This window comes from Dermacentor albipictus, chromosome 6, assembly GCF_038994185.2.
Source record: "Dermacentor albipictus isolate Rhodes 1998 colony chromosome 6, USDA_Dalb.pri_finalv2, whole genome shotgun sequence".
NCBI classification, from domain to species: Eukaryota; Metazoa; Arthropoda; class Arachnida; order Ixodida; family Ixodidae; genus Dermacentor; species Dermacentor albipictus.
In genome coordinates, this window is record NC_091826.1 from 129,338,218 (window position 1) to 129,352,484 (window position 14,267).

General features: G+C 49.0%; 1 protein-coding gene across 7 annotated transcripts in view; it reads left to right on the forward strand.

The window, feature by feature from the left end:
* The window catches only part of Cadps (calcium-dependent secretion activator 1), a 450,894-nt gene extending 436,681 nt beyond the window's left edge, over positions 1–14,213 (forward strand). For 6 of the 7 annotated variants that reach the window (XM_065428681.2, XM_065428685.2, XM_065428682.2 and 3 more), the window contains one exon: positions 10,840–14,213. In XM_065428681.2, the coding sequence (XP_065284753.1) occupies positions 10,840–11,038 (199 nt within the window). In that variant the 3' untranslated portion in view covers positions 11,039–14,213. The remainder of the gene's footprint in view (positions 1–10,839) is intronic. The other variant, XM_065428686.2, reaches the window with a different exon arrangement.
* The last annotated feature ends 54 nt before the right edge of the window (positions 14,214–14,267 follow it).

The window sequence follows — 14,267 nt, forward strand, 5'->3', positions numbered from 1 at the left end:
AACGGCCACGGCGAAATCGCAAGTTCGCGGCCAGTAAAACTTTCGCTTTAAAAGGAAAGCGCGTACCACTGTTTCTGCGGTGATGTCGACGATGGGAACCGCCTCGGGCCACCGTTTGAAACGCTCCCCTATAGTAACGGTAGCCGCGCGACAGGGAAAACGGACCAACGATGTCGATATGAGCATGGTCGAGCGCTGGTCGGAAGGCAGGAGCCGTTCGTGTGGTGCAATGGTGTTGCTTGGTTGGTTGACATGCAAATACAGGATACGCGCGAAGATCGACACGAGGCCACACGTAGCGCTGCGTAACGAGTGCCAGGCCGAGCAATGTCGTGGAGGCAGTGAAAAATGACCGGCCGGAACTTTGGAGGAATGAAAGGGCGCGGCAGAGGTCCAGGCATATCGCACCACAGAGAGCACGGCGCGGACGAGGCGGAGGGGAAGAGCCGGTGCTTGTAGATCAGGGTGCCTCCAGTAGCGCGTGCCAGTCGAAAGCAGTAGAAGGGGAGCGGATCACCGCAATACAGATGAGGGCTGTTGTCGGCTGCCCCCACGTCAATTCAGGTCATGGCACTGGATTGAGACGGACAAGGAAGACGACAGCACTTGCGCTAGCCCGAAAATTCCTGCATCACCACTGCACCGATCAATCCAGTTACCGGACGATACACGCCCGCGTCTTGGTCGCGCCAGCATATTGCTGAAGCAGAAATGATTACTAATACTTTCAACTTCCGTCTCTTGAGCACTGTTAAAAATGGCCAAGCTATTTACATTGCTGCCTCTATTCTATATTGTAGGGGACGTACTAGTTAAAGTTGTGTGCGCATGTCGTACTTGTGCTATGCAGTGATATATTTTGTTTATTTCCGTACAGTGTCGATGGACGTCCGTTGTCGCCATCAGAGACAACACGGATTTGTAGCAAACATTTTAATGTATGTGCTGCATCGTACGTGCCGACGATTTTTCCGGCGGCACATACGATGTCTTTTCCAATTACCTGCTCAGCGTCACTTGCATGGATAAGCAGACGCTTCCCTTTCGCCGCATTGCAGCCGTAAAAATAATCATCAAGCGTACCGATCTTCATAAAGGCAAATAGAAGCGTGTACAGTCTGTTTCATACTTAAGGGAAAAATCGGAACGTATTGCATCGCGATGCGGCAAGCAATGGAGTGCGCCGGCAGCAGCTCGAGCAGGCGCAGATGCTCGAGGGGCGGAGGTGTGATCTGCGCCGTCTGCTACGGCGGCGCGCGCGGGCCGCATTGTCGGGAAGCGTGCTACTGTCAGGGGCAGTGCATCGATTTCATCGGTACTGCGGGAACTGAGCTGATATTCTTTACTAAACGTTGTGCGACGTCAAACTCTGAGCCTTCATTGGCGATAATGGAGTTCCACGAACTTCTTTTGACAGCATGCTTCGATCGTTTGTTCTTTCGAAAGACCGGGGTACTGAGCGCGTGCACGTATATTACTTCACTGTGTGTGCTACCGTAATAAGCAGCGACAAGACGCACCAAGATGTGCGCGCAACGTGCTCAGTCATTATTTGACTCGAAAAGAAAACAAGAGAGAGAGAGAGTAGAATTCAGGAAGGCAGGGAGGTTAACCAGTCAATAGTCTGGTTGGCTACCCTACACTGGGGGAAGGGAGAAGGGGAAGAGAAAGAAGGGAGAGAGAAGGTGTAGACACGTGTACGGACAGCACTTCAGTTAAAGTCGCTCGAGCAAACCAGAAGTTCTGAGAAAACAAAAAAGTGCCTTCACTGCCTTCTGAGCCGATGATCGGTCGGGACGGTGCTCTAATATGGTCTGTTCATTCAGACGATCATCTAGTTTCCTCAATGTGTTGGACAAAGACTGTCTTTGTGCTTGAAATTGAGGACAATGGCACAATAAGTGGTCAATGTTCTCCTCGCATCCGCAAACATCACATGCAGGAGTATCAGCCATTCCAATTAATAATAATAATATTTGCGGTTTTACGTGCCAAAACCACTTTCTGATTATGAGGCACGCCGTAGTGGAGGACTCCGGAAATTTTGACCACCTGGGGTTCTTTAACGTGCACCTAAATCTAAGCACACGGGTGTTTTCGCATTTCGCCCATTCCAATTAGTGCTGAGTAGGCATTCGTGAAGGCAACTCCAAGCCATTACCGACACAGAAGAGACGCTTCACGTCGGTGTAGACCCGCTGTAGGTTTGAGTTGAAGTGACGGGTTTAGTCTGTGCAGTCTTGTGTGCCTTGTATGTGCGGTGTTCCACTCTGCCAAGGAGATCGTGCGTGCTAGAATGCCAAGTTGCCTCGCGGCGTTGGTCCTTGAGAGAGGAATGGGGACGCAGCGGTCTTCTTGGTTTGACGTCCGAGCTGCCTTATCGGCGTCATTGCGGTATCATTTCCAATGATACCGCAATGACCTGGTATCCACTGAAAAGAGATATCATGACCTTTTTCTATTAAGTGATGGACAAGTTCCGCGATTTCGCACGTGAGCTGATCGTGAGTCCCATGTCGGAGAAACGACTGCACACATTGCAAGGCCGGCACACATTGCAAGGCCGACCGCAGAAGACTGCCCATTTTCTAGGACTTTCAGCATTTATCACTTGAAGCGCATCGCGGAGAGCCGCAAGCTCTGCAGCTGTAGACGTAGTGACATGGGAAGTCTTGAACCGCTTGGTTATTCTCATTGCTGGTATAACTAGAGCGCCGCCGGAACTGGTTGATGTAGTTGATCCATCAGTGTAGACGTGTGTGCAGTCGCTGAATTTCTCGTACAAGAGAAGTAAAGTTAGTTGCTTGAGCGTTGATGATGGCAAGTCCGACTTTTTCTGAAGTCCTGAGATTGTAAGGTTCACTCGATTACGGCGCATACGCCAAGGAGGAATAGAAGGCCTTGCCGCAGGTGTGTAACCTGACCTGAAAGAGGCACGGTGCGCGAAGACAGTCGCACTGAATGTCGTGTGGGGCCTATCTACTGGCAGACTTGCTAGGTGGTGGGTAGGGGTCCGGGCGAAGTGTCGTATGTGCACACGCATTGTTTCAATGATAATGTGCGTTTTAATAGTGAAATCTTGAGCGACTGCAATAACCTCAGTCGTTGACGCACTCCGCGGTAGACCGAGACATATCTTGAGGGCTTGGGCTTGGATGCTTTGAATTATATTCAGGTTAGTTCTACAGGTGTTGGACATGACCGGTAGGCTGTACCGTAGGAATCCAATAAAGAGGACCCTGTACAGTTGCAGCATAGAGTGTATTGGTACTCCCCAGGTCTTTCCTGCAAGGAACTTAAACATATGGCAAATTCCTGTCAGGCGTTTTTTCACATGATTCACATGAGGGCTCCAGGAGAGATTTTTATCAAGGACCACCCCCAAAAATCTGTGACTTGTGCTGTACGAGATCATGTGTCTGTCGACGGATATAACGTATGGAGACATTCATTTCCTGGTAAATTCCACCGCTGCGAACTTGTCGTATGATATACGAAGTCGTTGTTCTCTAAGGTAGGATGATGTTAAAGTGGCTGACTTTTGAAGCCGCGCGCGAAGCTGCAGTCGCGTCACAGCCGACGTCCAAATGCAAATGTCGTCGGCATAGATGGAGAGCCTAACGGTGCCTGGCAGGATGTCGGTGAGTCCAATGAGTGTTAGACTGAAGAGCGTTGGGCTGAGTACTCCGCCCTGAGGCACCCCACGGTTACTGTAAAGCTGCGAGGTCGGGCCATCCTCGGTAAGTACGAAAAAGGATATCTTATGTAGATAGCTACTTATCCAGAAATAGACTTTGCCGCCAAGTCCTACTGCCTCTAACGCGTTGAAAATCGCTTCGTGCGTTACGTTATAGTACGCTCCTTTAACATCCAGAAACAGGGCAGCAGATAATCTTTTGCAGGACTTATGGTGCTTGACGTACGTCACCAAGTCGATAGCGTTGTCTATGGAAGAACGGCCGCGCCTGAAGCCGGCCACTGCATCTGGATATACCTGGTAATGTTCGAGGTACCATTCTAGCCGTGCTAGAACCATACTCTCCATTAGTTTTCCGATGCAACTGGCAAGCGCAATCGGTCGGTATGATGCAATGTCTACTGGCGACTTGCCAGGCTTGAGCAGTGGAATTAGGCGACTGGTCTTCCATTCTTGGGGAACCGTACCTGTCCGCCAGGAGCTGTTGAACAGGAGCAGGAGCACTTTTCGAGCCTCTTCGGCAAGATTCCATAGGGCACGGTAGGTTATACTGTAGGGTCCTAGTGAAGATGAACGCTTGCACAAGGCCAGTGCAGCTTCGAGCTCGTCCATGGAGAAAGGACTATCCATACGGGGATCGCGGGAAATCGGTGAGTGGTGGAGCGTCGATGTTCCAGCGGAACTAGTTTCGCCAGCAATCCTCCTGCAGAAAGCTTCCGCTACGTCAATCTGGCTGCATTGTTGGTGAAGGGCCAAAGACTTAAAAGGGTGGCGCTGCTGAGGGGTTCCACGGAGACCACGAACAGTTCTCCATATGTGCGACAAAGGTTTTCGTGGATCCAAAGATTCGCAGAATGATTTCTATCTTTGCGATGCGAGTTTGTCCATGCGACGCTGAATCTTCTTTTTAGTTCTTCTGGCCAACCTCAAGTCATGTACAGACTTCGTGCGCCTGTATCTTCGCTCTGCACGACGACGAATTGCACGAAGCTTCTCTAGCTCGATGTCGTATTTGGTGCGTGTATACGTTCTCAGAAGCGAATGTTTTGCAACCTCTAGGACACCTTTTATGATGTCCTCTAGGCTAGAGGACAAGTCATCACGACAGCCGTCTTCGACAATTGACTTGAACATTGGCCAGTCGATACATCGTGTGACGCCGGCTAACCTGGAGTCCGTCAACCCTTCAACCCTAAGATAAGTGGGTAGGTGGTCACTTCCCCGCGTTTCAATATCCGGAAACCACATGGCCTTTCTAGTGAAGGAGCGTGAAACAAAGGTCAGGTCCAGGCAGCTACAGTAGGCAGTTCCACGCAGAAAGGTGGGACTTCCATCATTTAACAAACACAGTTCTTGTTCGGGGGCAAATGACACTAATTTTGTGCCTCTCGAGTTTATCTTAGAACTTCCCCAGAGAGGGTGGTGGGCATTAAAATCTCCAGTAATCACCAAAGGCTGCGGAGTCGCCGTCGTGATTCGCCGTAATCTCTCGCAGTCCAACCGACTTGAGGGCGATATGTAGGCTTCAATTAATGTGAAAGTGAGCTTGCCTTTACGGAATCCTGCCTGGTCCTTTGCTTGACAGAAGTCTAAGGTGCTCCTGATTCTATTTGCGATTACCTTAGTAAATAGTTTGTAGGCAACGGACAGTAAGCTGATCGGTCTATAATTTTTCAAGTCTTTGGCGTCCCCTTTCTTATGGATTAGGATTATGTTAGCGTTCTTCCAAGATTCCGGTACGCTCGAGGTCATAAGGCATTGCGTATACAGGGTGGCCAGTTTCTCTAGGACAATTCGTCCACCATCCTTCAACAAATCTGCTGTTACCTGATCCTCCCCAGCTGCCTTCCCCCTTTGCATATCTCCCAAGGCTTTCTTTACTTCTTCCGGCGTTACCTTTGGGATTTCGAATTCCTCTAGACTATTTTCTCTTCCATTATCGTCGTGGGTGTCACTGGTACTGTATAAATCTCTATAGAACTCCTCAGCCACTTGAACTATCTCATCCATATTAGTAATGATACCTTGCCTTTCTTAACTGTCAGACATACGTATTGGTTTTCCTGGTCAGGCGACACTGGGTGAAGGACATACGTAAGATCACGTCGCATGAATACGATGACCTTGCTGCATTCTCCGTGGGTGGCGGACATGAAAGACTCATACCCGGACAGTCTGATGTTATCTGATAGGGGCTCGCAGATGACGATGACCGGGAACTTATTCTTGAACACAAACTGTCGAAAGTCCGACATGCGTGACTTCAGTCCTCTGGCGTTCCACTGAAATATCGATGCGTTTCGGACTTCGTCACGAAACGATGGCTTCTGGAGAGCCATGATTTTAACCAAGAGCTGCAAGTACTGGACTCAAAGTGTCCAGCACCTGTAGTGCGCTTTGCGCAGACGAAGACTTCATGTTGGTAAGTATAACGCGAATGGCATTCATGAGCGACCGCAGAATGTTGATGACCTGGAGATCATCAGCCAGCGTCGCTTCAACAGGTGCTGAAGCCGTCGAAGTCGGTGCGTTTTGAGGTAACTTAGCAGGGAGTTGTACGCTCGGTAGCTCAGGCCATTCTTCAGGATGGGCGAGCCTCCCCGCTTTGTTTGCTTTCCTTGTATCTGTCTTGGTGGCGCAGTGTGGTGATGCGGCAGTCCTTCTGACGGTAACTGGCGTGTACCTATCTGCAGTTTCGGAATTTCGTGAACGTTTTCGGTGTCGGTGCCGACGTCGCCGAACAGCGGCAGCAGCCTCTCGATGCGTTGAATTCTCCCGCACCATTCGTTTTAGAATCGTGAATTCCTTCCGCATCCGCGGGCAATCCTTTGATGATGCCTTGTGAGGACCACTGCAGTTAGGGCACTTTAGAACATGTGCGTTGCAGGCGTCTTCTGAATGGGACCCATGGGTCCCATTCAGAAGACGCCTGTCGTGTGCCCGCGTGACGCATGTCGTGACGCATGTCGTGTGCCCGCGGTGCTCTGCAGAGCACCGCGGGCACACGACATTGTTCACACAGACACCTTTCACGTGGCCAATCTTGCAACCCTTGAAACACTAGAGGGGCTTCGGTACAAATGGTCGTACTGGATGGCGGACATGTCCTACTTTGACGTGGGAAGGAAGGCTGTCTCCTTCAAACAAAATCTTCACACAGCGTGTGTTTCCCAATCTGGAAATCCTTGTAATGAAATTGCCTTCTGTCGTTGGCTTTATCAGCGTTGGCAAGTCGTCATTAGAAATGGCAACGTCGACGTCATAAATGACGCCCGCAGTACCATCGCCGCCTGTGGGGATCATTGATCGCACCTTTACATTGTCGATATCAGTTATATTACGTAGGTGTTGTAGGGCGCTGCGATGTAAAACATCAACTGCCAGGACATTCGTCCGTGAGTTTATTCGCACGTCATTAATTTCATTTGGTGCGATTCTCTCAAGTAAGGAAGAGAGGACCTGCCTGTTGAGGAGCCGCAAGTTGGTCGCCAGGTCCACGGGCATAAAGAGCACAGTGTGCGGCCAGCGCAGCGGTGCACTCTTCACGGTAGAAGCACTTGGCGACGAAGATGCCTGCAGTAGTCTTCTTTTCGCTGATCTACTCATCACGACCTGGAAGTCATCGTCCGACGAGTCGTAGCTGTCCGAACATATCTCAGTGGCCTCGCTGTCTGTATCGCTTGACGCACTTCCACGTTTCCTGGACGCTAGCCGACCTGACGGCTGCACATCAGGAAAGTCCTCGGAGATTTCTTCATCCATTGCCGCAAGGAGGGAGCGGCAGCTCCCAGAAATGCAGGGAAACAAAGCGAAAAAGCGGAGACAAACGTAGAAGCGTTCTATCAAAGAATCACTTCGTCCTCCTCAAAAGAAAACAAAGTACTCAACAATGATAACTATGCGGGCTGAACACGACGAAACAGATGCGATTAAAGGAATGTTTTACGTTAAGACAATGAGCTGGAAGTGATTTTCTCGACAATCAATCACTACACCAGACAGACCCTGCCCGCCGGCGGGGAATTGGACACGTCACGCTCCGAACTTCAGTTAGTATCTCGTCATGTCCCCAGCGGCAGCGATGACACCGCTCATCCTGGAAGGCAGTGAAGTGTAGAGTGACTTGATCAGGGATGTGTTCATTCGCAACACGTCTCAGTCGCTGACGATGGTGGATCGAAGCCTATCCTCGGGCGACTGATAGAGGGGATCGTGCGCCAGCGATACTTCAACGAGCTCCATGCATTTTAAATGATGGTGGTGCCCGGGGATTGAGGCGGCCACTCCGAAAGAGTGACGGCGCGCTCTTCCAGCAGTTCTTGCACAACACGAGCAGTGTGGATCGGCAGCCTATCGTGTTAGAATATATAGTCGCCTTCCAGGAACGGGCCGTCAAGAATGTATGGAATCAGTACGTCGTCTGTAACTGCCTTGCACTTTTCAGCGATGAACTTACCTTCGAGGCGTATCAGTGGGCGTCGCACAACGCTTAGTAAAGAATGCCGGCTCATTTCACGCAGTAACGGTGAGATCGGCACACTGCAACTGACAGTAGAACGCTTCCCAACAATGCGTCCAGCGCGCGCCGCCGTAGCAGACGACGCCGTTGAAGACCCCGCCCCTCGAGCACCTGCGCCTGCGCGAGCTGCTGCCACCGCCTGACTCAAGCGCTCGCCGCATCGCGATGCAATGCGCACCGAGTTTTCCCTTAAAGGTGAAACAGACTGTACATTGTCCTTCTAATAAAACGTCCACGCACACACACGCAGGCACACACTGCGTGCGGTACGAAACGTGCCCAAACACGCGCAGTGCAAGACGCAATCAAGGCGGTGCGAACGAGAGATGGGAGAGGCGTACCACCCGCTAGTTGAATTTTGCCCCGCATGCGGCGCTCTCAACGCCGGCGCAGCAGCGCCGCTCTCGGTGCCGTTCTTGTCTATTGGCCTCGAGCTCCACCACTGGAAAAGCTGGCGCCACCGTTGGCGTGACGTGCTATTAGGGATCATGTGGACATAGCGGCCGCGTCGGCTGCTTCGGGAGCGCCTAAGCGAGCTGAAAACGAGAGTTTAAATTCCCTCGTACGCTGCGGTCCTGATTTAGCGGCGTCATTTTCCCGCTTCGAGTGTCTCCTTTACAACGCTTGAAAGCACTACAATAAGTAGTGGCTGCCTTTGAAGGCGCGCAACATGGTAGGCTACTGCTCGGTGCCGCAGTGCCGGACGTACGCAATGGAGCCCGGTGTCCGCCTTATTCACACGTAGCCGCAGGACAAGCTGCGTGAAGCTTGGCTCCCGAAACATAAAAGCGGCAAACAGTCATCGGCTACAACTCGGGTACGCAGCAAGCACAGATGCGAGGAAGATTTCTGCTACGGCGCCGGGTCTGCAATGTTCGGAAAACGCGCACTGAGACGCTCGCCCGTGTCCGCTGCTCGACTAATGTCACGACGGTTTGTCGATAAATTTGTCGATGCTATAGATACTGGCAAGTTCACTGGAGTGGCAAGGGAGCGGTAAGAAGCACATTAAAAAAAGCATGGCGTATAGTCAAGTGTTAGTTATAAATTAATGCACTGGATTACAAAAAAGAAGCAGCGGGAAATCGCACGCTGAGAACACCGATAAACATACAGTGCGACGAAGGTCGAGAAATAATATTGAAACGTCCAAGACTTTAGAAGAAAAAAAAAAAGATTGAATCGTCGCGACGGCACATCACAGTCCCCGTAGGCGTCGAAGTCTCTACGATCAAATTATCTTTTGAACGGCTCTGATAGCGCCCACGCAACAATGGTTGCTTGTATACTGTCAAATGCTCATATTCTGCGGCCTAATAAAGCTCATGGCACGGTGTGAAAACGCGCACGCGGCGAAAGCAAAACAGTGCGCGGACAAGCATGCAGACGCGCAGTCGGTCGTTGCGAATCTGTGCGATCGCTGCATTGAGGCTTCATTCTATTACGCTCCATTTATTTACACAAACACTATAAGAACATATTTCACAAAGTTTGCTCTCAGCGTTTACCTACCTTTCACGCAAAAAGCCGTTTCGGAGACTCCATCGCGGCAACCGCGCGCAGTGGCGTTCACTGTACGTATTCGGTAAAGAGATAGTGTCTGTAAACGATTCTGTGCTCTCAGTTTGCCCAAGAGTATTATTTAGACAGTAGAAAACTTCTCTCGTTTCGAAAGTACTTACAGAAATGTCCGGGAGAGCTCGCGCGTAGTGTTTCCAGTGAGCGCTGACCGCAAAACCTATGATGAGCGCGCCGCGTAATACCTCATACTACGCCAGCGAGGCGCTTCCGATAGATGGCGACTCCGTAACTCCTCGCCGCCAATACTGTATGAGTGAAAGTGCGCGAGGAGAGCCGACGATCGCATCTTGATCTCACGTGCATGAAGGAGGCATAACGCGAATTAAGCCGCGAAAACACAGTGCGCGGCGTACTCTGTCCCCGTTGCAGATGGCTTCCAAGATACAACGGCCTGGGCGTTTGCGCTCGGCCGCTTGAACTAGAACCCCCCTCCCCCACTGGAGCCTTGCGCGCAGCGGAAGACGGCGCGCATCCGCCCCGCTTCCATGCCTTGCGTGCGCGAGATGCCGCAATCGCCGCTTCACCCTCGCAAGCTTTCGCTCGCACATACGGCGCGCGGCGTCGATTTTATCGCACTTGGACTTTATACGGAACCTCACGGCAATCGCGACGGCACAGATGCGCTTGGAGTGTCTACATAATTGAAGTAAACAGCTTCTAAAATAGATTTCGCCCTTGTATGTCCTCTCACCCTCGAAATTTTGTAGGATTCCTGATTTTCTCATTATAAAATAAACACTCTCGGAAGGTCCACCTGGATTAAGAATAGACTGAATAGAGAATTACACACGTAATTTCAACGTAATTATCTGCAATAAAGTCTCGAGTCAGTTTCTATGTTCCGTCTACACACCCCTTTTAGGATCAGCTAATGAATAGCTCATTCTTGCATTGCGCAGCACTGTGTGGTTTTTTTCTGTATCATTTTTTCCTTCTTGTGTGGCCTTACACAACCAGCGCACTTTACCTAATTGCTTTGTTTTCTGAATATTGATCATACCTTTCTTGGTGGGTTGATCTGCAGCACTCAATCTATGTGCAGGGACTACCCGGAGACGGGGATTGAAAGCGAAGCCTCACCACGACGCAAAATTGTGGCCTCGCTGCGTGACGCAGGCGACGGGGCCGAGGGATATGTTCGCAGCATCCAGAACGTCACACAGTCGGTCACCGAGCACCTGTCGTCGTTGAAGCGCAACGTCGGTGGCATCGCCAGCAAGTTCGGCTTCTTCAACCTGTGAACACACGCGCATGGCGGCGCATGCCTGGTGTATTTGGTCCGTGCGAGGGTATGAGCTTAGCGCTGGCCGCCGAATGGCACTACATGTCCGCGTTGTTTGACCGCCAGCGCAGCGCGTCGGCAAAAGCAATGTCTTCCAGTGTGGATGCGCGACCATTCCCCCACTCAACGGGATGGCCCGCTTGTACCCCAGCTGACCAACATTTAGTGCGCATAGGTTGCTGCATTAGCGCAGCATGCGGATCGGTACGCACGTTGTCAGTGGTCGTGCACGAACCTATGCAAGGTGGGGTCAGCTTAGGAGTTGTGATGCTTCCGCGGCCCCTGCAGTAGTTTGCACTAGGACAGACGCTGCATGAGAGCAGTCATAGTGTTGTGTTACATATACACACACGGATACAGAGTGCTGCACTACAAGGCACTTGTTGCAAGATGTTTGGATGACCTCAGCTTGCGGGCCATTCTGTAATGAGCACAGCGGTAGCATTGCCAGCACTCTGAAATGCTGCCATGCAACGAGCCTTTGCATCTACCCGGGCGGTTTCACAGCATTGTTTGTCTCACATAGCTGAGTAAAGGCCTTGTAGGCCATCAGAAACATTGCAGCTTGTACAAGAGACTGCACTATAAACTTTGTTTAGTATCTGTACACTATCGAACAGGAACAGAACACGCAATCCAAACAACGAACATTATTTTTTTTTCACGCCTTAACAGTAGCGAAGCAGTGGGCATTTCCCCTCTTCAAAGTTGAAAGCTTTATGTGTAAGAAGCATATGCATTCTTCCTTACAGACTGATGATGCAATGGAGTGTTATGATATCGCAGGCTCCAAAAATCAGTGCTTCTAAGAAGCCGCGTATAAGTTATATCTGGCAACCTGAAAAACTTTTTATTTGCACAAAATCTTTTGTGATTCCGTGAAATGCTTGAAAATGCTTCCGTGAGCACGAAAGATCAGATCAAACAAATGGTTGGTCATATGACTTGGAGCACATGGCTACTCCACACGAAGCACTAGCCCCTGTGAGTCAGTCTGCGTTTTTGCGAACACATCTACTGGAAACAACTCACAGCTGCATTTTATTGGACGTACTTCCCTCTCTCAAAAATAAGTTTCTTCTTTAACTGCAGTGCTTTATTACGTGTTGTTGTTACTTATGTTTCGTGAAGTTTCTCATCAGAGATGTGTGTAACGTCTACTGCGCTTTATTTTGTGCAGCTTTTTAACAGTAAAAGCGTAGTCATCTAAATGCGCATATTTATATATAATGCTTTTGGCAGCATGAGCCCGTGGTATCACTAGACCATTTCTGTCTATGTTTCGAACTACACGCTGTTCTGAGCGCTTATGCGAATGCTTCATTTGCTGTTTAACTGTCTGAGCCTCTGAATCAACCTGAAGCATACTTATTTCTATGAAGTATTGAAGAAATCACATGATTGTTGTCTTTTTACATGTTCAGTCCTAGTTCAACATGAATTGGTTGCTGCAGTTGGATGAAGAAATTAGAATCAGAATGACAATGTGGGCGTCTTTACCTCCATCTGCTCAGCCACTGCAACGATAGCATTTGTTGCTTGTGTTAATTGCTCGAGCTCTGACTTCAGCTTGAGTTTCTGAGTGGGCTGCTCAGGCAACTGCAATCACTGTATATGTTGACTTCATGACTTCATTTTAGGCGTTTTTGCAATGTGAAGCACCTATGTGGTTCAATTTCCTGAAAGGATTTATTTTATTTCACGGTAATGCTTGTTGTCGTATGCTAAGCTATTTGTTTACTGTGGCTTTCCCTTTTAGCAATTCAGCATTTTACAAGTTCCAACTTTGTTTATGATCCTATAATGCTGGGGGGGGATGAATGAATTTTCACTAATCTGATAAGACTGGTAAATCGGCGCTCAATTGCGTTAACGATGTGCAAAGTACAGATGCCTAAGTTGCAAGTCAGCCTTAGCCATTTTCAGAGCAGTTGAGACAGTTTCCTTCTATTTATTTATTTATTTATTTTTCCACGTGGCAGAACAGATTCTGTGTACTTATGGCCCATTTCTTCAGACATTTTTGTCGATCATTAAGCAACCCTTTTACTTTGTCAGTCACAAGGTTGTACATGAAATTAATTGCTGTTTATGAATGCTAAGTGCTGATAGTGTATGTTGCTATACTGAAATTTGCTGTTGGAGCACAAAAACAGTGGATGTCTGTACATTTGCTGAGCGGATGGTACACTAGAGCCTGCTTTGGAGTATTTGCTTTTTCGCAAGAGCTTAGCAGTCAGCAGTTCTTGCCCTGTTTTGTTGTTCGCTTCCCCAAGCTAGGAGAGGACAAACCAAGCCTACTATTTTCCGTCAGTGCATTAAGTGGACAAACCGGTTTTATACTAAGTCATATGTGCCGTGGTTAGGCTGCATGTTGGTTTGCATTGCAAAGGCCACGAGTGCACCAAGTCTAATATGAACACACCTCACACCACTGCATTGAACATTCTTTCGAATAGCCCCACTTGCTTGTCATATCTTTTGGCACTCAAATGGGTGCACTTTATTATTAGTCGTTTGTGTCGTTATTGCTGTGCAGCACCATCAAAATCAAGGGACTTGGCTGAGTGCTGCACTTGGATTGCAGCAAGTTTAATTTCCAAGCATATTGCTGGTGATGCATGCAGGAAGAGCAGTTCGTATTAGTGGTCTGTTAAACCACCAGACCAAGCAATGAAGACACGCACTTTCAAATAAGAACTTTGCATATCCTGCTTATAGCAATGTGCTATAGAGAATCTACCCAATCAAAAGGAAAACAAAGGCACATGTCACAAGCTCCACCTATGCTTTAATGCAACTATGCCCTCGACACTGTTCTCAGATTAACTTTAACAACGATGTTGATATAGCATATAGCTGGTCCTTGAGTCATAAATATGACTTGTACAGAGTATACTATATTGCATTACTGTGTCTGTTATGTATTTTTGCCTTGTTTCTTATGTTTGATTCGCTTACTAAATGCACTAAAGTGTTTGCATATCTATTAGGCTTATTTCATGTTTTTCTGCTGCCTTGGAAAGTTGAGCTATCCAGATAACACAGAGAAAATGTGTAGTTTGTTTCGCCATGAAGCCCTGAGCTGCTTAATGGTTGATCTTCAAATAAAACAGAATCTCCGTTGCACCTGACTTGTTCTCCAAGACCTTATTATTCTATTTTAGTTTTTTTTCGCTCTCTGGTAT